This window comes from Peromyscus californicus, unplaced genomic scaffold (assembly GCF_007827085.1).
Source record: "Peromyscus californicus insignis strain IS unplaced genomic scaffold, ASM782708v3 Scaffold_2__1_contigs__length_46816999, whole genome shotgun sequence".
Lineage (NCBI taxonomy): Eukaryota > Metazoa > Chordata > Mammalia > Rodentia > Cricetidae > Peromyscus > Peromyscus californicus.
Genome location: NW_026294540.1, coordinates 37,367,607 through 37,389,412, shown reverse-complemented (window position 1 = coordinate 37,389,412; position 21,806 = coordinate 37,367,607). Strand labels below are relative to the sequence as shown.

Below are 21,806 nucleotides of genomic sequence, written 5' to 3'. Positions count from 1 at the left end.
TCTCAAAGATGGAGAACTCTGACCTCAATTGACAGTCTGCCTGCCTCATCAGCACTTAGGAAATTATCTCCAGGAGCTACTGAGTTCAGCGTTACCAAGTCACCAGCAGGGGTCTGTGTACATCTCTCTAAGCGTGGTTGACACCTCCGGAGGTTTGGGTGTCTCCGTTTTTTAATCAGGTAATGGCCTGTAAATGGCACTTCTAAAGCCTGGTGACTGGTGGGCAGGAGAGGCAGAGTGCTCGCTCTTCCAGCCTAACACTGTCCCACACTCAGACTCTGGCTGAGACCAACAATGGCTTAGGCCACTGCACAGAGCCTTGAGCCAGGGATCAGTCTGCCCCTACCTGCCCAAGGTGTAGACCTATTCTGGGATGGCAAATGATCAAAAGCAACACCCAGGCAAGTCACTATTGATAGAAGCTTGCTGCTTATCTCGGTTTCTTGGATCTCACCAGAGAAATCATTTTTCCCCAAGTTGCAAATTGGTCAGGGTTTGTGTACATGAAACTTCAGTCTTTCCAGCTCGGCCAAACAGTGCCAGGCTCACGTGGAAGGACAAACCTGCTGGCCCCATGAAGGGCAACTGGCACAGGCCTGCCCATGCCAACACCCTCCGTAGATCACAGTCAGGGTCATGCCCTCTTTTATCACTGTGTTAGGCAGGTGTCCCAGCCTGATGGAGAAAGGGCCACATTTCAAACCGTCTCTGTGATCAACACGTAAGTGCAGGTGAAGGCAGAAGCCCTGTGTTTTCACCGACAGAGTACAAACAAGCGTGGCTTTCAGATATGTGAAGGGGGAGTGGCACTGAGAACTCACATCCTTCCTGTCACACACATACAGAAATGTCTGCTGGGGTGTGTTCTCCCTCACGGGGTCACTTACCTGACTCATGCCGCAGTGCTGCAAACACCAAGGTTACCATTTGCTTCATGTTGATAATAAAGGAGAGTCTGAAACACATGTTCTGAGCCATAAGTGATACCCGAAGACTGGAAGATGGCCACAGGGCCTTTGCACGTGTGACATTTCCACGACAAGACTTCACAGAGGGGCAGTGTGTAAAAACACTGGGCAAGCAGAACAAGCTACACAACGGTATGAATCTCATTTATTTAAAACAGCATTTCTCACCATCTCAAACTGAAGACTGCAAAAACTAGAAGCAGTACTTTCTTGAGTTCTCTTAACCTCGGGAGCAGTTCGCTGCCTTCACCTGCAAGTCGGCCGTGTATGCCAAGTCTATCCCACCACACTTTACAAAACAGTCCGAAGCTTAATCAAATAAAACTACTGTACACAACATTTACATTAGAAAAGATAGCTGAATGTAGGAAAACTGGGTGTGTTGTTCCCTTTAAGTAAAGACTGCTCCACAGTTGGGGCATCTTCGCTTCCTCAATGCAAAGCAGCAGATGAACCCAAAAGGAAACAGGACGATGGCCAAGAAGATGCCCAGGCAGGTGAAGCAGTACTCCAGGACACCAACCCTGCAGAGAGAGGCAACCAAGTTAGGACCCCCAAGCCTGACAACCCGTGGGACGTCATCCTCCCCTCCTGTGAGTCACACACACACACACATTTGCAGGGGGAATGTGCCTGGAATAGGCACACACCCCAGCAAACAGCCCAGGGCTGGAGTGCACAGAACTGGCTGGAGCCAGTACCAACTGCCACTGCTACTGAGGGCACCCTGGGCAAATTCAGAGAACACAGTTGAAAGGTATCCCCTAACGCAAATAAAGAACTTTCCATAGGTCAGTCTTACAAAAAGGGGTGAGATGGGGCTGGTGGGACAGCTCAGCTGTAAAGGCGCTTGCCACAAAAACCTGACAACCTGAGTTGGATCCTCTCAGCCCCTGGAGGTGGCAGGAGAGAACCAACTCCATGAAGCTGTCCTTTGGCTTCTGCCTTCATACACAACAGGAAAAACAAGAGCGAAGCAAATGATTCTATAAAAATTCTGACATCTCGGGCTGGAGAGATGGCTCAGCGGTTGGGAGCACTAGCTGCTCTTCCAGAGGACCCGGGTTCAATTCCCAGCACCCACATAGCAGCTAACAACTGTCTATAACTCCAATATCTGACACCCTCACACAGAAACACCTGCAGGCAAACACCAATGCACATAAAATAAAAATAAATAAATTATTTAAAAAAAAAACTCTGACATCTCAGAAATGAAACCCACCGTAGAGTGTTCGCTGTGCTGGGAACAGAAACCGAGCCTCCCGAGTAGCCGGCTAAGTGCTCTGTCTCCAAACCCAGAGTCTTTCCCCACCGCTGAAATGTTTTAGGTTTCTTTTCTGTCCTCTAAGGGAAAGTGTTTTAAAAGTGATCATTTGGTTGGTGTGAAGTTAAGTCAGACAGAAGTTTAGGGGGCTGGAGAGATGGCTCAGGGGTTAGGAGCACTGGCTCCTCTTCCAGAGAAGCTGGGTTCAGTTCCCAGCACCCACATGGCGACTTACAACTGTTAACTCCAGTTCCAGGGGCTCTGACACCCTCACACAGATGCAGGTAAAACACCAATGCACATAAAAATAAATAAACCCTTAAAAATAAAAAGCCAAGTGCACATGCATAACGTGGAACACAATGACAAAGGGACATCATGAAAAGCCTGTATCAAGCATGGAAACAGGTCCGGTGACCAGATGTCTGTCAGAGGTCATTTTTTTTCTCCCCATGTGACCCATATTGGCTTGAAACTCTGGCTCCTCCTGCCTCAGCCTATTAGGATTCCAGGTCTTTGTCACCAAGGTAGCTCAAGGATCTTCTCACAAATTCCAAAGGTGGGAAGCAAAGCTCCAAAGGCTCCTCTGGAAAGTTCTAGATGCCAAGTCTCACTTCTACCCAACAGACTCCCACGAGCTTTTCCCCAGGCTTCTCCCAACAGGGGCCCCCATCCAGTGCTCCAGGCACTAGCCCATGGGCAGTACACACTGCTGGGACAGAGAAGAGAGAAGGGGAGGGGGCTGCTGAAGAGACTGTCCGAGTGACATCAGAGCTGGTCTGTAAAGGAGGGAGCTCAGCAGGGACATCACAGGGACAGCAAACAGCTGGAAGTTCAACCCTGCCTGCTCTGCTCCCTCTGGGTAGGGAGGGGAGAGGGAGGGAGTAGAGTGGCTCCCAGCATCTTATCCCTCCCTCCCCACGGTCTTAGATACTGCAAACTGTCCTTTAGACCACGTTGGCTACTCCTCAGAGAGAGAGCAGGAAAGTGAAGGCTTAAAAGACCCAACAGGGAGCCGGGCGGTGGTGGCGCACGCCTTTAATCCCAGCACTCGGGAGGCAGAGCCAGGCGGATCTCTGTGAGTTCGAGGCCAGCCTGGACTACCAAGTGAGTCCCAGGAAAGGCGCAAAGCTACACAGAGAAACCCTGTCTCGAAAAACCAAAAAAAAAAAAAAAGACCCAACAGGGGAGAGCCAACATTGAAGGCTTCACCAGGCGTAGTGGGCAGGGTCCCAGCTCTGAAAGACAAGGCGAACTCCATGCCAGCTTCCCCCACCCACTCAAGAGGAACCGCCAGAAACAAACCTATGGCAGGCAGTAAGACCCTGAACCCCAACAAGCTCTGTGGGTGCGGGGGCTCTGGACAGGCAGGGCTGGGAAACAACCCCACTTCTGGGCGCTTTCCACTCCGCCTGGTTCTGAGCTTCCAACACCTGAGCTAGTGACAGAGCTGCTGAGCTAGGCCAGAGCACAGGGAAACCAATCTGTTCTAAGGCGGCACGAATCGGGATGCCTGCACTGTGTCAGCAAAGCTACCTCTTGTGTGATTTGGGGGTGGGGGCATTAAAACAGGGTCTCTGAAACTCCCTATATAACTGAGGATGACCTTGAACTTCTGACTCTCCTGCCTCCACCTCCCAAGTTCTGGGATTATAGATATGTGCCACCAAGGCCTGTCTCATATGACTTTTACTAAAGTGCCCCTTTCTAACCACCACAAGGTCACCACGTCACCACACTTCCTCCACCAGGCTGCAGCTGCAGGGCCCTCTCTAACCAGTGGTGAAACTGATGAAACACCCAACTAAAAACTACCGGAGGCTGCTCTGCTGCCCCCAGGCACAGGTGGGCAGGGCCCTGGGCCCAGAAATGTCCAGAGTGGCCAGCAGAAGACCATGTGGTCCTGACCCACTAAGGGCATTTCTGTCTGGGTTGCATCCTTCTATTTCTCCCAACACCTTCACACTGTCCAATCTCGAGGTAAAATTCCAAGAAACACTGGTCTGCATATTCCAGTTAGAAAATATACCATGAAAATTGGGTAGAGTGGTGTGTACCTGTATCTCCAGCACTCAGGAGATAAAGGCAGGAGGATCAGAAGTCCAAGGTTATCCTCAGTTACACAGCTAATTAGAGGCCAACCTGGGCTACATGTGACCTTGTCTTAAAAGGTTAGGAAAGGAAAGGAGAAGAAAGAAAACGTCCCACAAAAGAGCACTGGACACAGGAAGCAAATCTTGCTTTCTGATTGGGTCACCAGAAACTTTCAAAGAAACCAGGGGCCTCAAGATCTTCAATACCCAAGAAAAGAGACAGGAGCACCTGCCAAGCTGCTCCCAAGGGAGAGGGAGAGCCCAAAAGATGCCAGTGGCTGGGACACTGTAAGATTATGCCAGCGTGTAAGGGGTTGGCGTGGGCTCTCCATGCTGCCCTGCATCTCATCCACATGAGTAGCCCAGCTGTGGGTCACTACTGTATTTGGGGGCAACCCTTCTAGAGTAGCAGCACACTCCAACCCTGCTGTCCCTCTGAATGCTCCATCCAGACCATAAGCCAGCAACTCAGCTGCTGAACTAGGAGCCCAGGATGGCAGGTCACTCCCCCGAGCACTCCCTCATGGCCCGCACTGCCTGATGCACAATTACCAGAAGTAGCCAGGCCCAGTGTCTTGGCTCAAGACCTCTTATCTTCTGAACCCTTTAACAGTGCTCATACCTTCAACAGCAAGAGAGAGCCACAGTGGACCCACCTGACCTGTCACTATTGGGCCTTCAGGCACTGGGACAGCTCAAAGCATTAGTCTTCACATACCTGGGGTTCCCTGCAAGCACCACACTGTCTGTCAGAGGCTCAGCTGGGAAGCAGCCACCTTCTGCTGGCTCCACAGTTACGAGTGCCAGACTTGGTACTGAGAACCTCATCCTTCCTAAGGAGCCTTCCCCTCAGCTTGCTCAGGGATGCCCACCTCTGAGAGGACTAAGGCCGCTATGCCTCCAGGAAAAGTGAGGATGCTCCTTCAGTCACACTATTTGGAGACCAGTCACCTAAGGTTTTTTTGGACACCTGCCAGCAACCAGAAGTCTGTGACTGGAGACTCACATATCCTCATCCCACAAAAACAACTTGAACCCAAGTTCTAAGCAGGCTTCAGTGAACTAGAGGGATGGGGAAGAGAGACCTGCTCCAGCCCTCTATCTTTAGCTGTAAGCGAGGGAACTCATGCCCCAGGATCCCTGTCCCTCAACCCACAATTCCAAATGCCCAAAGCAGAACTTTCCCCAAATTTGGAGTAAGCCCAACCTGGATGCAGCCTGATGTGAATGTGTATGAGGAGATTACAGTCTCTGTTTTGTTGTTTGCTTGTTTTTTTAGACAGGCTCTCTACATAGCCCTGACTCTCTATGTAGACCAGGCTGGCCTCAAACTCACAGAGATCCACCCTCCTTTGCCACCCAAGTGCTGGGATTAAAAACGTGCACCACTGCCCAGCCTATTTATAGTCTTAATATAGCCACTTAACATGAAGATTCACATCTTGCTGCAAAAATACTAACATTTTAACTTCAGTTCTGCCCCAGATCTCAAAGGGAACATTGGCAAAAGTTTTAGTTCTAAAAGCCAACGTCTGACTCCAGAAACACAATATGGCCTCTAAGTCAATTTATATTCAACCAAATGCTCCAGGCTACTGAGGTGGTAACGGCACTAAGTGAAGACCCTGCCCAAGAGAACAGCTGCTGCCGTCCAGCTTGCCTGTCCCCACAGCCTCACCTTCTCTTCCTCTGCAGCCTCCCTGGAGCTCCAGGACAGGTTTCAACTCTTCAGTTGGCTCAGAACCCAAAGCTGGGCCTCCTGGCAGCACCTGGATGGCCCCTCCTCCACCCTTACCCAGTCACACGGAAAGGGGAGGAAACAGCCCAGGGAATTAGGAAAATAACTAACTTCGAAAGCCTTTATTCTTGAACCCCTAACTGGAGCCTCCACAAACAGGCAGTCACTCAACCCTGACATCTGCCAGACAGGGTGGTCGCAGGAGGTAAGTGGACGGAGGAAGGGAGAGGGAAGCTCTGAGCTGCAGGAAGACTCGCAACCCTGGAAGGTCCCAAGGGCCAAGTACTTAGCCAGAAAGGACTATCCTGACCCGTCCTGTGTCCTTACAGAACCCCACTCCATCAGTACAGCCTGGCCCCCTCTTACAGGTGGATGAGGTCGGAGCTGCAGGAGGCCATACAGCTGTGGAAGTGTGGCAGGGATCCAAGCTGGCCCCAGCCCTCCGGATGTTCAAGTATTACTCCCAAGCCTGGGAGCCCCGAGGCACCATCCAGCCCTAGGAGCCACCTGCAACATTCCTAGAACTGGAAGGACAACATCCCCAGGAAAAGGATGCAAGGGTTTCCTCCACCAGCTACTGACTGAGTGAAAGCTCCCAACAGAGCCACCAGACAACAGTCTCCACTCCACAGAGCATCCCCACATGGCAGAGAGCACCACCCTGATGTGGGCAGTTCACCAGGACCTCCCCCAAAATATCCTGCCACCTAAGCACAGGTCTCAAAAGCCCAACTGTCAGGCCTAACCTCAAGTGTTCACAGTGGGGGGAAAAGAGGGCAAGGCATGTGCCCTCAGGCCCACCACTCAGATTTGTGCCATCCCACACTGCCAGAGCTGGTAGGCCCCAGATAGGACTGGGAGACAAAAGCAGGCCTCCTTCAGACTGCATGCCTTGTCCAGCACACAGCCAGGACACCGGCCTCTAGCTCCTGCCTGGCACGGCCAGCTCCTTCACCTCCTTCCTCAGACACAGAAGGGGCAGAACAGCCCTTCCATCACCCACCATTATTAGAAACCCAAGGTTGCCACTACCCCATCTTCTCCAGACTCTCTGCCACCTCACGTTCTCTATATCACCCAAACCCACCTCAGCCCACACGGGCTTTCATAACAGCAACCCTTATACCAGGGCTGTATCCAGACTCCACCCTCCCCTGGATTTCTTCCTGTCTCTTTGGTCACCTCCAGAACTAAATACCGGGTAACAACCCAGCCAATACTCACGAGGAGCCGGTGCCTGCCAGCTCTGCACTCACAGCCGTGCCACTCACCCTGTGCATGCACATTCCAGCTGTGACCTGTGCTCCCAGGGCACACCGAGCAGCCTCACCTGCCCTGTATCTAAGGTCAACCCACAGCCCTGGAAAGGCGCCAGCCTCAGAGACACAGGACCTTTGTGGATACCCTGCTTGCTGCAGGTGGGGCAGAAAAACCTTAAGGAAGGCTGGAAGAAGCCCAGCAAGGGCCTGGTTCATCCACTGGGGAGGAGAGAATCGCTTCTCGCAAATGTCTATAAAGGGAAGATGGAGTCAGGCTGCTTAACTGCGACTCAGACAGAATGGCAAAGTGACAAGCGACACCGGCCTCTTTTGCCAAGTCTCACTCGGAGGGAATCACAGACGTGTGACTTGGGCAGAGTCCTGCCAAGCCACTAGGGAGGGAAGGGACAGGGCCTGGCAGGCTACATCTGGAAGGGAGAAAGTCTGGTCACATGAGATGTGTCCTATCTCTCAGCCCTAACAGGCTAGGCAGGGGCAGACTCAATCTTTCCAGGGGAACATCTCTGTCCCAACCCTAGGAGCACGCACACACACACACACACACACACACACACACACACACACACACACCCACTCCCTAAACCAAAGGTAAAGCCAGCCACCCCTTCCTGTGCTGCCCACTCCATACTTACCTCCCGCCCCCTGCTTGGGAGAGGGAGCCCCACACCCTGCATGCCTGCTTTTATAATAGGAATCAGCCTTGGAGCCAGGGGCTGGCAGCAGAGGGCACTGTGAACAGCCTGCAGGGGTCCCAGGTGTGCGCATAACAGCCTGTTCCTCCCAGCCAGGACACAAGTGGCCTGGGAAGATCCAAGAGTGGTCACCACTTTAAGGATCAGGCACCCACAAAAGTTGTCCTCAGAGAACCCAGCTTCCTGAATGCTGGATGCCTCCACTCAGTAGCAGTTATGAGTCCCCAAAGAAGGAAGCACCCACAAGAGCCCAAGACCTTCCTGAGAGGGCGGCGGACACAGCCTGACCTTGTCCCAGATTCTGCAGCACTGAAGGGCCCCATGAGAAGCCACAAGCCTGCGGAACCACACAACTCACGTCCCAGGGAAAGTGTTCTCAGTAACCCAGACTGCAGCTGGACACTCCACAGCTCTTGGGTTTGGACTACCTTGACTCCCAGGCTCTAGCAGCCATACTACCTTGCTGCTGGTCTCCCCTCCCCACTTCTCTGAGCTCAGAGGTCTGGGCCAAGAGCCTTACGGGAACACCCCTGTCCACTGATGGAGAAAAAAACAGCTGCACGTGGTAGGGCCAGGATCTGGATCCAGTTCCTCGTCCAGCTCACTGCTGGACAAAGCAGAGAGACATGAAATACTAGAGGCTCCTCCAGTGCTATGCCTCTCTCCATTCTCCCGCCAGCCAGCCAGCCAGCCTGCCTGCCTGCCTGCCTAACACCTCTCCTTAAACTTGAGAGATCATCTAATGTTTGCCCCATCCATAGGGCTCTGAGGCCCCCAGGGACTAGCCTCAACACCAAACAGGAAGGCTTCCCATTTCCCATCTCCATGCAACTCCCCACTCCCCAAAGGCTCTCTGCACAGGGGACCCTATACTGATGCCCTTGCTCAACACACCAGAACCACCCCCGAGTTGGTACTCCCTCTTGTCTACCCGGTGTGCCTCAAACCCTCAGGTGGAACTCTTGCATTGAACCGCCCTCTGGAGGAGTCAGCAAGACTAAGCTATCGGAGAGCCCGTCTACAGTTGGAGGGAGCAGCTGATTCCTACCCTCTGCCCCTCTCTCCTCCACCAGCTCCAAAGACCAAGTCAGCAGGGCAATGACCCACCAAGAGCGCCGGACAGCGCCTTGAGTCTGCACTGGGGTCCCTGAATGAGGACTCTAACCAGCACTCACTCTCCGTCACCGCGCACACGATCAGCTCTGAGGGTCCAGTCAGTGTCTTCCACCCTCGGTCATCTGTGAAGCCACTCCCGAGTTTCTGAAATCATTAACTTCCCTATGGCTCCACTCCGCGCCTCTGAAACACACTTTTGAAATAAAGTCTAAATCCAAACAAGGGTTTCTTAATCCCATCTCGTAGACTTGAACTTCCTCCTCCCAGACAAAGGCTGAAGCCCTGCCCTGCGCATCTGAGTGAGTGGCCAAGTCTTACTTGGACGCTGACTCCTCAAAGCCTGCCTAAAACGAGCCTGGCTGCATCTCTTGCCTTACATAAAGTCCTCACAAAGTTTCTGTCAGCTCCAGTTTGAGGATATGAAAAAAAAAAAAAAAAAAACCACTCCAGGCCGGAACAAAGAAGCACGGGGTTTCCTCCTGGGCCAGCTAGTGGCCCGGAGTTGTTAAGCCCTAGTCTGCATTCTGCACCCTCACGGCCTTTACTCTCCTGGCTACTTGGATCTCCCAAGTCCTCAGGCATACTGGCCAGCGGACTCAAGTCCCAGTACCTCCCAAATAAGACTCAACTGTAACAGTACACTAGCGGAAACTGGACGAAAAACCAAAATAAACCTTGATTCGCTGCGGATCCCAGAACCAGGGAGGAAAAGACCATCAGTCTCCATTGTTAACATTCCTGCGTCCCACGCACTCGGGGTGCCATGCCTCCCAAATGCACTCAACTCCCCACAGAAAAAGGGAACCCATCCTTCTGCCGCATAAAGTAAATTCAGAGCCAGGGGTGTGTGACCCCACCTTTCTCCCACTGCAGTCCCTCCCATGCGGGACTCCCTCTAAGACGGGATCCCGGCTGTGACCCCACCCCATCCCACCCCCGCTGGCCTTTTGCAAGATCCCGGCACGTGCGTTCGCCGCCGCCGCCACCACCACCCCTAGGCTGAAGACTCACCTGCAGACCGGGCAGCCTCCAACCACGACGATGGAGTTGGCAGGATACCGGGTGACCGTTCGACTGTGGATGTTATAGACCCGGGGGTGGCTGGTGGGGATCCCTGTGGGAGCGGAGCGCAGATCAGCACCGGGCGTTCTCGGCCCTCCTCCTCCCTCCCCCTAATCCCCGGTCCTCCCCGCCTCCAACTGGGCTGAGCGCGCCCTGCGGGTGGGCTCGAGAAGCCAAGTGCAAACCCTCCGACACAAAGTTCACGGCCACCGGGGCAGGGCCCGGCCGGGCAGGGCGCTCCAGGCAGCAGCAGCAGCAGCAGCTGCCCCTGCAGGCCTGCGCCGGGACAGCGCGGTGCTCAGCCAGAAGGCCGCTCGGGGACCCCCGCCGAGCCGCGGGCCCACCTGTGACGAGGTAGGGGTAGGGCGGCGGCGGGGGCGCGGTGGGGATGGCCCCGTAACCGTGCGGGCCGCACGCGTAGTCGCCCTGGCCGGCCTCCAGGTTGTAGGCGGGCGGGCGCTCCTGCAACAGGGGCTTGTGGTCCATGGCGGCCCCCGGGGCCGCGCGCCCGCCAGCTCCGGCCCGGCTCGCTCCCTTCGGCCCGGCGGGGACGGCGGTGGCGGCAGCGACGGCGGTGTCCCCAGCAGCTCGGCCCTGTAAGGCGCGCGCCAGGCGGGGCGGGCGCGCCAAGGGTTCCCCGCCCTCCTGCCGGTCACAAGACCGGGGTCACGTGGGCGGGGCGGGGCCGTGGGCGGGGCCTGGAGCGGGCGTCTTAAAGACGCCTCGGCGGCCGGCGGTGGTGGTGGTGCGTTGTCCTCACTCAGTCCCGCCCCTCGTAGACTCTAGGGCTTCCAGGGAAGTCCTGACACCTTGCTCCTGATCTTTTTAAAATTTTTGTTTAAAAAAACGGTTGTTACATTTATTTGGGGGTATGTGTGTTTATATGAGTGGGCATGCATTGGAAGTCAGAGAGTGGGTTCCTGCTCTCCACCGTATGGGTCCTGGGATAGATAAGTTGTCAGGTTCAGCGGCAGACACCTTCACCCGCTGGGCCATCTCGCCAACGGCCACTCGCCCCCATCACCCCCTTCCCCTTTTGTTTGTGGGCTCACGCATCCCAGGTTGGTCTCGACCTCACTACTATGGAGCCTGGAACTCTTAATCCTCTCGCCTCTGCCTCCCAAAGTATGGACCACCTTGCCGGCTCCTGATCACTGTATTAAACCCTCAAATTCTCCCCCTCCCCGCCCCCAGCGCCAGGATCACCACCCACGGGGAGGGGCAGGGGTGCAGTCTCCACATGGCTACTGTCATGCCTCTGGTTGAAGTAGTCCCAAGCATGATGCTTGGTTAGTTAAGTTGGTTAGTAAGGCAGATTGGGATCTGTGCCTGTAGCTTGGTTGATAAGAGTGCTTGCCTGGCATGAATAAAGCCATGGGTTCCATTTCCAGCATTCCATAAACCAGGTACGGCAGTGCATGCCTGTAATCCCAGCACTTGGGAGCTGACTCAAGAGGACCAGGAGTTCAGTGACATCCTCTGATGCACAGCAAGTTCAAGGCCAGCCTGAGTTCCGTGAGACCATGTGTCAAGGAGACTGTGTCTCCAAAACCAACCAAACCAAAAAGGAATGTTGGAACACTTAGAACCCTTCCCGTTTGCTGCCTGTGTGTTTCCAGGGTCTTGCTTTGGTGACACTTCCCACCTCCTGTCCTTTTCTATGTGATCTGTGTTTTGACCCACGTTTGGTAACTACAACTTCTCAGAGATTCAGTTTGTATTTATTTATTTTGAATTTGTGATACGCCTATAATCTGCCCACAGTGGGATTATAATCCTGTGCTGCTATTCTTTAATTACTTTCATTTTAGCAAATTAACAGAGGGAACTTCTCTGCTAGGGCCTCTGTCATCCCTAGCCATGGCTTTGACCCAGTCTATGGTACCAGTGAGGAGTCCTTCCCCTGAAGCAGCCCATCAGAGAGTGACTGGTTACCCCTATAACAACAGACTTGCTACTACTGTACCACCAAGCGCATCTTGTCTAGTCTGTTCCTGGTGTGTACACACAGGATCCACATCTGGGTGATTAATAAACTCACATCCCTTCCTCACGTGTTGAGTTCTTCCAAGCCCATTCCTGTTTTCCTCTTGGTTTTGCACTGGTCATTTCCCCAACATCTCATGAGGAGAACTGAGAGGCCGGCCAATCCCTTGACCAATAAACATTAGAGAGGGCATCGAGGTTGGGCAGTGGTGGCGCACACCTTTAATCCCAGCACTTGGGAGGCAGAGGCAGGTGGATCTCTGTGAGTTCGAGGTCAGCCTGGTCTATACAGAAAGTTCCAGGACAGCCAGGGCTACACAGAGAAACCCTGTCTTGAGAGAGAGAGAGGACATCAAGGACAAGAGTGAAGTTGTGTGTGTGTGTGTGTGTGTGTGTGTGTGTGTGTGTGTGTGTGTGTGTGCTCTTGGATGAACAGGCATGTGTATCTAGTGCCACTCTGAAGGAGAACTGGGAGTTCAGAGCCATCCTGAGTAACATGTTGAGACTGTCTGTCTCAAAAAGAAACCCAATGAGGCTGGATGTGTAGCTCAGTTGGTAGAGCCATCACCTAACATGCATGAAGCTCTGGGATCCATCCCCAACACTGCATTAACCAGGCAAGGTAGCTCAAGGTAGCCTGTAATCCTAGCACTCATGAGCTGGAGACAGGAGAGTCCAAAATTCAAGGCCATCCCTGGCTAAACGGCAAGATCAAAGCCAGTCTGAGCTACTTGAGACTTTGTCTCAACAACAAAAGAATTTGGCTGATGGAACATGGCTAAGGACTTTGGAAGGAGCAGGGCTGAAGCTCGCGGGGTGGGGGGCAAGATAGAGCCCAAAGGCTTCAGCAGTGTAACCCCTCTCCTCTCCAGGGGAGCCTGGGATGCAGCACCAACCCTTATCATCATGAGAAGTGGGTTCATCTCAGGCTGCTCCCCTGTGACCTCCCAGGTGGTGACTGCTTCATTAAAAAAAAAAATTAGGCCGGGCGGTGGTGGCGCACACCTTTAATCCCAGCACTTGGGAGGCAGAGGCAGATGGATCTCTGCGAGTTCGAGGCCAGCCTGGTCTACAAAGCGAGTTCCAGGAAAGGCGCAAAGCTACACAGAGAAACCCTGTCTCGAAAAACCAAAAAAAAAAATTAGTATTCATTACTGTTGTGTGAATGATGCGGGGAGCGGGGGGCATCCCCTATGGTATATGAATGTCGGTCAAAGGTCCAGTTTGTGGACACTTCTTTCCTTCTACCTTTATGTGGGTTCCGGGGACTAAACCCAGGCCACCAGGCTTGCTTAGCAAATGCCTTTACCCACTGAGCCATCCTGCCGACCTCGGACACTCCGTACAGTCCCTTGCCCTCTCCAGCCCTTTCCTATCAGACACCATACACCTTGGTAGACTTCAATTTGAGGTCAATTTTCTTTTCTCACAGGCCCATGTTTGCTGATCCAACCCCACAGAAAACGAGAACCTCTGGTTCCCTGGGAGTGCCTCTGCTTAAGGACTCTGTCTCATGAATGCTGGAGTTGGGGGATGAGGGCTTTGGAATTTCCCAGTGTAGCCTTGAAGAATGCCACTTACCAACAAAGCCCTCTACAGCTATCCATGGATGTGTACCTGCTAGCCCACAGCTGTCCGTGGATGTGTGCCTGCTAGCCCACAGCTGTCCCTAGATGTGTACCTGCTAGCCCACAGCTGTCCCTGGATGTGTGCCTGCTAGCCCACAGCTGTCCGTGGATGTGTATCTGCTAGCCCACAGCTGTTCCTGGATGTGTGCCTGCTAGCCCACAGCTGTCCATGGATGTGTACCTGCTAGCCCACAGCTGTCCGTGGATGTGTGCGTGGATGTGTGCCTGCTAGTCCACAGCTGTCCGTGGATGTGTACCTGCTAGCCCACAGCTGTCCGTGGATGTGTACCTGCTAGCCCACAGCTTTCCATGGAAAACACAACGCTGAATGGGACGCCAAACAGCAGTCCCGTAGGGAGCCAGCGAGTGAAATGACACTGCAGTGAAGTGAAGGGACGGAGATGGCACACAAGGAATCCACGAGCCTGGGTATCCCAGGAACCCGGGATCAGTGTCTAGAGGAAGCCATGGGAGTGACCCTCGGGACCAGAACAAGAACCTCCCAGGCAGACAAGAGCTTTCCAAGGAGCACAAGGTACAATCCCAAAAGATCAACAGCAGGCAGTTCCATGCTATGATACTAAGTCATCTGGGGTGGCCAGAAAGGGTCCCCAAGAGGCAAAGGTGGAGGCCCTCCCTATTCAGGGAAGTCGATGACACTAGAATAGAGGAAGTACCTTGAAGGATCTGACTGCGGGACTGCACGGGCTTGGGGTTGGTTGGTTTGTTTGTTTTGTTTTCAAACAGGGTTTCTCTGTGTAACAGCTGTCCTGGAACTCACTCTGTAGACCAGGCTGGCCTTGAACTCACAGAGCTCCACCTGCCTCTGCCTCCCAAGTGCTGGGATTAAAGGTGTGCACCACCACCACCTCGGAACTAAGTGTTTAAACAGGGGTGAGCATCAGATTTGCACATTGGAAGATAATCAGTGTCCTCAGCCATAACCGCCCTGAATCTCTGAAGCTGAGCAGAGTGAAGCCTGGTGACAGATGGATGAGAAAATGACAGGCAGCAGCGAAGGCCAGGGAGAAACTGGGAAGAAAGGAAAATGAGAGGTACCTGTTAAAGTCTGTTGACCTTTCCAGGGGTGGCGGTATGTACCTGCAACCCGGCACTCAGGAGGCTGAAGCAGGAGGATCTAGAATTCCAGGCCAGCAAAATCCCACCCGAAATGAAAAGACTTGGCAGCTTCTAGGAGGAGAGGTACCAAACTGTTGATAGGATGCTCATGATTGTGGCTTAGATAGTAATAGACAGAGGGCTAGCACCTGGCTGTGCACAAAGGCAAAGCTGTGTTCGGGGGAAGAGCCAGACAGGTCCAGTTTTTCACCGAGCCCATTCCCTAAGTGATGCCTAATAAAAGCTGGGAGAGTCTAAGCAGGTGTTGGGAACATCCTCCTCCTTTTTATGGTGTTTTGGTCTAAATTTATGTATTTATATGTATGACTGTTTTTCCCCATGTGTACCCATGCGCTACATGTGTGCCTGGTACCTGTAAAGGCCAAAAGAGTGTTAGATCCCCTGGAACTGGAATTATAGATGGTTGTGAGCCACCATGTGAGTGCTGGGAACTGAACCTAGGTCCTCTGCAAGAGCAGCCAGTGCTCTTAACCACTAGAGCCATCTCTCCAGCCAGCTGTGTGTGTGCACGTGCATGTGTGTGAGTGTGTGTGTGTGTGTGGGTGGGTGGGTGTGTGTGTCAGGGGGAATGGTAGTTTGGAGACAGGGTCTTCTGTAGCCCAAGCTGGCCTGTACTCACCCTCTAACAAGGGATGACCTTGAACTCCTGATGCTCCTGTCTCCATTTCCCCAGTGCTAGGATTCCAGGCACACAACACCACAGCTGGTTTGATACCACCCTGCTGCTGAAAGGTCTGGGACATTTCATAGTCAAAGCCACTCAGGTGCCAGCACCATGGAGCACCTGATCTGTTCATGGTGAATCCGCTCAGGTGCCAGCACCACGGGAGCACCTGATCTGTTCATGGTGAATCCGCTCAGGTGCCAGCACCACGGGAGCACCTGATTGTTGTGTTGGTTTGTGCAGGTTGAAAGGACACAGTCACCTGCTTTTGGAGCTGATGTAATGAGCTGGGGACAGAGTTACTAAGAGGTGATGCCGTGGGAATGAACAGGCTCAAGGAGATGGGGAGTCAGGACAGGGGGTGAGCTGTAGCTGCCCCCCAGTGTGCGGAGTGGCTAGTTTGGAAGGAGACATTTGACCAGAGAAAAGACTAGAGAGAGGAGCCATGTGTGGTGCTGCGTCATACCTCTAAAATCCCATCATGTGGGAGGTAGAGGCAGGAGAATCAAGAGTTCAAGATCATCCTAAGCTACATAGAAAGTTCAAGGATAGCCTGGACTACACGAGACCCTGTCACCAAAAAAGAGGGAGGGAGGAGGAGCTGCTGGATCAGCCAGTAAAATGAGGATTTGAGTCTGCATCCTATCACCCACATAAAAGCCAGACAAGGCGGGGTGCACCTGCGACCCCAGAACTAGAGAGGCAGAAACGGGGATCCCTGGAGCTCACTGGCCGGCCAGCCTGGCCAAATGGATAAGACCCAAGTTAAACCAGAGACCCTGTCTCTAAAAATAAGATGGAGCCGAGTGGTGGCACACGCCTTTAATCCCAGCACTTGGGAGGCAGAGGCAGGTGAATCTCTGAGTTTGAGGCCAGCCTGGTCTACAGAGAGAGAGTTCCAGGACAGACAGGGTTACACAGAGAAACCCTGACTTAGAAGAGGGGTGGGGGGGGGGGAGAGAGAGAGAGAGAGAGAGAGAAATCAAGGAAGACACCGAACTTCAACCTCTGTCCTCCACACTGACAAATGCATGCAAGTGCAAACATGCACGTGTACGTACACACACACACACACACACACACACACACACACACACACACACACACTGAAAACAAGAAAACGAAACAGTTGTCCATGTAGAGATGGAAGGAACAGTGTCCAGGCTTGCTTGCTTGTTTAATGTGGGCAAATACCAGATCACTTGTAAAGTGATAGGATTCAGCAGGGCAGGGGGAGGGGTGATAGGTGAGGGGAGACAGTCCCTATTGGATTGGACTGGTCACCCATAGAAGGGGACACAAAGGTGCTAGGACAGATATCACTCCCTCTCTTACCCCTCCCTCTCATTCCCCCCTTTCTCCACTTTCTTTCTTCCCTCTCCCTCTCCTTCTCCTTCCTACTGGGGGTGCTACATAAGCACCCAACCCTGAGCTACATCCCCAGCGTGGGAGCTCTCTCCTGAGTGTTGCTAACTCCTTCATGAAATTGGGAGCAAAGCCAGAAACTGGAGTCTGAGACCAGAGGAGGGAGTGTAAGAAATAGATGGTTTGTGGGACTCCCGAGAAAAGGGGTCTAAGCAGGAAAGAGGAAGAATTACAGTGTGATTGTGGAGCCACGTGAGCCAGTAATGTTGTCATACAGGCAGAAGGGAAAATGTTCTCAAGCCCCTCCTTTCCGGCCATCAGGCTGATGAAACAATGGACCTTAAGGAATTGAAATTGCCCAGGAAATCTCGTACCTAAGGTATTATGGTTTGAGTGAAAATGCGCCCCCCCCCAATAGGTGCATAATTTGAATACATGGTTCCCCAATTGGTGGAACTTTTTGGGAAGGATTAGGAGGTGTGTCCTTGTCAGAGGAAGTGTGTCACCAGAGGGGGGACACAAGAGGCTTTGAGGTTTCAAGAACCCCCACCACTCGCAGTTAGCTCTCTCTGCCTTGGCCTTGTGATCAGATGTGAGCTCTCAGCTCCTGCTCCAGCACCATGCCTGCCTGCCTGCTGCTGCCATGCTCCTCACCATGATGGTCATGGGCTCACCCTCTGAGTGTGGGTGAGCTTCCAATCAACTCTTTCCTTTATTTTTTATTTCCCCCTGCCACCCCACCCCCACCCCCCACCCCCACCCCCACCCCCACCCCCCAGAGCTGAGGACCGAACCCAGGGCCTTGCGCTTGCTAGGCAAGCACTCTACCACTGAGCTAAATCCCCAACCCCCAACTCTTTCCTTTATAAATTGCCTTAGTGTCTCTTCACAACAATAGAAAAGTTAACTGAGACATTGGAGAAAGAAAAGGCTGAAGCCCTGGGGACGCCATGGTGCAGCCTTCCTGAAGGAAGTACATCATTGTGGAGGGCTTTGAGACTAAAGGCCTTGCCTACTTCCAATTTGCTCTCTGATTCATGCTCACAGTTAAAGACGTGAACTCTCAGCTTCCTGCTCCAGCTGCTGCCTGCTGCCACACTTCTCTATCACAATGGAACCTTCTTGTCCCTCTGGAACCATAAGCCCAAAGAAATTCTTCTCTGTGTTGCCTTGGTCATGGTGTTTTACCATAGCAACCGAGAGTAACTAATACAGCTTCTTAAGGGGGAGAAACAAGTAAGTGTCCTGGCAATAGCCACATTTACCATTTTGGTGACTCTCAAGTTACATCTCAAAGGCTTGCTAAAGGTATTCTCTCTCTCTCTCTCTCTCTCTCTCTCTCTCTCTCTCTCTCTCTCTCTCTTCTCTCCTCTCTCTCTTCCCTCCCTTCCCTCTTTCTCTGATACAAAGTCTCATGTGGCCTTCTATGAAGCCAAGGATGACCTTGAACTTCTAACCCTCCTGCCTTGACCTTGACCTGCCAAGCGCTGGGATTACAGCTGTGCACCACGCACAGTTTATGGTACTGAAGCCTGGACTCAGGGCTTCATGATGGTGGCAGCCAAACCTGCTACCAGCTGAGCATATCCCCACCCTCTTCTTCCTGATAAGTGGCTGCAGAGGACTTGCGTGGAGTCGTAATCTGATAAGGAAAATCCAGGAAGCACTAGGGTTGCACAAGGTTTAGGACGTAACTTTTACCATAATGGAGTGTCTGGTCTGAGATTCCTGGAAAGTTGCAGGTCACAGCTGGGAAGGGAGAAAGGTCTTAAGGAAATGTGGCTAATGGTGCTGGAATTTTGACTTCCTAGCTGGAGGGAGCCTTCAAGCAGGCTCCTGGATGAGACTCCTTTCCGTTCTCCTGTCCCCATCATACCCCTGTCTTTCTGTCCTGTCTCATTGGAGAGCAGAAGTTAAAAATCCAGGTGTGGGCCGGACTTCATTCCCTCCAAAGGTTCTTGGAAACGCCCCTTCCTGTCATTTCTAGTACCTGGTGACTCCAGATTCCTTGTCACACAGCAATAGAAAGTGTCTCTAGGGGCTGGAGGAATGGCTCAGCAGTTAAGAGCACTGCTTGTTCTTCCAGAGGTCCTGAGTTCAATTCCCAGCAACCACATGGTGGCTCACAACTACTTGTAATGAGATCTGTCGATCTGATGCCCTCTTCTGGTCTGCAGGTGTATATGCAGATAGAGCACTGTATACGTAATAAATAAATCTTTAAAAAAAAGAAAGAAAGTATCTCTAGCCCTCTCATGTCTCTCTAGGCCCCTCCTCTTGTAAGAACACCAGTCATTGTTTGCATTAGGGCTCAAGCTTGATATAGAATGGCGTCATTTCCATGCATATATGCCCAAGCCTTCCCCTCCCTCAGAGTACCCTCATACAGTCGAGATCCAGCTGCCCTGTGTCACTGGCATGGCGGGAGCCAAGATATACTAAAGAGAGACACTTGTGCTCTCCCTTCAGCTGTGAGGTTATAGAAACAATGGTCTCCGTGGAATTGGAAGTCACCCCCCCCCCAAGTCTCAGAATTGACTGAGATTTCTTAGCTATGCATAGCCCCTATTTAAACATAAACCTCAGAAACTGGAGAAATAGCTCTGTGGTTAAGAGCACTAGTTGCTCTTGGAGAGAACTTGGGGTCAATTCCCAGCACGCACATGGCAGCTCACAGCCATTTCTAACTCCAGTCCCAGAGGATATGATGCCCTCTTCTGGCCTTTGCGAGAACTGCATGCACGTGGTGCACAGAGGTGCATGCAGTCAGGACACCCTTTCACATAACATAAAAACAATTAAAACAAGCCGGGCGGTGGTGGCACACGCCTTTAATCCCAGCACTCTGGGAGACAGAGCTAGGCGGATCTCTGTGAGTTCGAGGCCAGCGAGATCCAGGACAGGCACCAAAACTACACAGAGAAACCCTGTCTCGAAACACCCCCCCCAAATAATAATAATAATTAAAACAAAAAAATTAAAAATCATGAACCCTTATACCAGGACGCTGAAAGTGGACTTTGGGGTCCCTGGACCTCTTCATTTGTTCTTCTTTCCAATGTAGCCATATTGAATAAACCTCTACTTTTCACTATTATGCATCTCGTTAACTGATGTATTTGAGGCCGGGTGGCTGAACCTAGCTTATCAGGTCTTCTTTAACCATAAAAACTCCAGCGACAGTGATTTGGGTATGTTGGGCACTCTCCATGGCAGTGATTTGGGTATGTTGGGCACTCTCCATGGCATGTCATATGTCTTGTTTTCTGGCTTCTTTAGAGTTATCCCACGGAAGTAAACATCAACGCCCCCTCGCTGTTTGCAAAGGAGACTCAGGCACAAACGCTTTCAGTTGCGCTTACAAGGAATCCTGGCCTCTGAACACCAGTGTAGCACCTGCAGCCCTGAGACCACACCATGCTCTCCTGCACCAAGTGTGCAAAAGGGAAACACTGGTGACTGTGGTGTGTGTGTGTGTGTGTGTGTGTGTGTGTGTGTGTGTGTGTGTGTGCACGCGTGTGTGCACGCCTTTGCCCTTACCTTGCTAGGAACTGAACCCTGGGCCTCGGGCACGCCAGCCGAGTTACCACTGAGCTATACACTGCCCGTCCTCTTCATGGTTGATATTAGCCAAAAGTCCAATCGATCTAGTCTTTTTACCGTTTTGAGATAGGGTCTCACTAAGTTGCCCACACTGGTCTTGACCTTACTCTGTAGCCCAGACAGGCCTTGAACATGTGATCCTCCTGCCTCAGCCTTCTGAGTAGCTGAGGTTACAAGTCTGTTTCAGCAGACTGGCTGGCCACTGGTTCTATGAGAAATACATTCCCACAGAATAAGAGGGAATTTGTTTCATTTAGAGCATATCTTCTCTAGGCTGGGGACGTCACTTAGGGATGGGATGTTTGTGTGGCATGCAAGAGGACTCCGCACCAAACGGAAAATAAAAATAAGGCTTAGAGATGTCACTGAGTGGCTGTGGTGCTCGCCTAGCCTTCATGAGCCCTGAGTTCTATCCTTGGCACCAATAAAACCAGGTGTGGTGGCATGCAGCCATGATCCTAGCCCTCAGGAAGTAGAGGCTGGCAGAGCAGAAGGTCAAGGTCACCCTCTACAGTAGTCTACTACACAGCGGATTTGAAGCCCGCCTGGGCTACATGAGACCCTACCATTCATAAGTAAGTCCTGTGTATATTTTTCTGATAACTTCAATTCTATTCTTTATCTGCTTATACATCTCTTGCACACTAAATTTATTTATTTTTTTAGTATTGCCATTTCTGTTAAAAACAAATAAATGCAACTCTGATTTTGAGTAGAGTATATAAATGCTTTCTAAGGAGGGCACAAAACGGGATCTGGGCACACGGAGGATGTGCCGGCCCCTGCCTGGGGGCTGGGGCAGTCGTCATGCTCCAGACCTTGACAGTCACTGTGACTGTCCTCAAAGACCAGAGGAAGCCGAAATAAAGGTCGTGCCCTTTTCTTGCATGCTCTTGAGAGGCGCTGATAACCCATCACGTGGGTTTCTTGGCACATACAGGAACTGGGTACCTCACATGGCTGGGATTGTGACCAAAGGAGAAAGAAAAAAAAAAAAGAAAGAAAAGAAAAAAACAAGAAGGAAGCAGAGTGTCAAAAGCCAGGGCTGGAGCGAACTGCAAGTGCTTGGCTTGGGGAAGGACGTTACCAAATATTTGCTGAATAGCAACTAAATGTTTATCTTAGATAAACACTTTGGAGTTTTATGGTAAGCTGGTTGTGAGATTTACAATTCTAGTAGGCAAATACTTCTAAGTATTGTTAT

General features: G+C 52.1%; 1 protein-coding gene and 1 long non-coding RNA gene across 2 annotated transcripts; one reads left to right on the top strand and one right to left on the bottom strand.

Annotated features, from left to right (window-relative positions):
* Positions 1 to 1,091: 1,091 nt before the first annotated feature.
* On the bottom strand, positions 1,092 to 10,831 carry Bri3 (brain protein I3). Its single transcript, XM_052754418.1, has 3 exons — positions 10,561 to 10,831; positions 10,166 to 10,268; positions 1,092 to 1,492 (listed from the first exon to the last, which is right to left on the bottom strand). Exons 1-3 carry the CDS (start codon positions 10,700 to 10,702, stop codon positions 1,360 to 1,362), a joined length of 378 nt encoding a protein of 125 aa, XP_052610378.1. The 5' UTR covers positions 10,703 to 10,831; the 3' UTR covers positions 1,092 to 1,359.
* LOC128120436 (uncharacterized) lies at positions 10,275 to 21,312 on the top strand. The gene is made up of 3 exons (XR_008221875.1): positions 10,275 to 10,570; positions 13,635 to 14,365; positions 18,047 to 21,312. It is a non-coding gene; the product is annotated as an uncharacterized LOC128120436 (long non-coding RNA).
* Positions 21,313 to 21,806: the final 494 nt, after the last annotated feature.

Bases quoted from the DNA above. Each gene is read 5' to 3' on its own strand.
- Bri3 (XM_052754418.1), bottom strand. From the start codon at position 10,702: ATGGACCACAAGCCCCTGTTGCAGGAGCGCCCGCCCGCCTACAACCTG. The intron at 10,269-10,560 runs GTGGGCCCGCGG...CCGCTCCCACAG, and splicing joins CTACCCCTACCTCGTCACAG to GGATCCCCACCAGCCACCCC. The intron at 1,493-10,165 runs GTGAGTCTTCAG...CTCTCTCTGCAG, and splicing joins GGAGGCTGCCCGGTCTGCAG to GGTTGGTGTCCTGGAGTACT.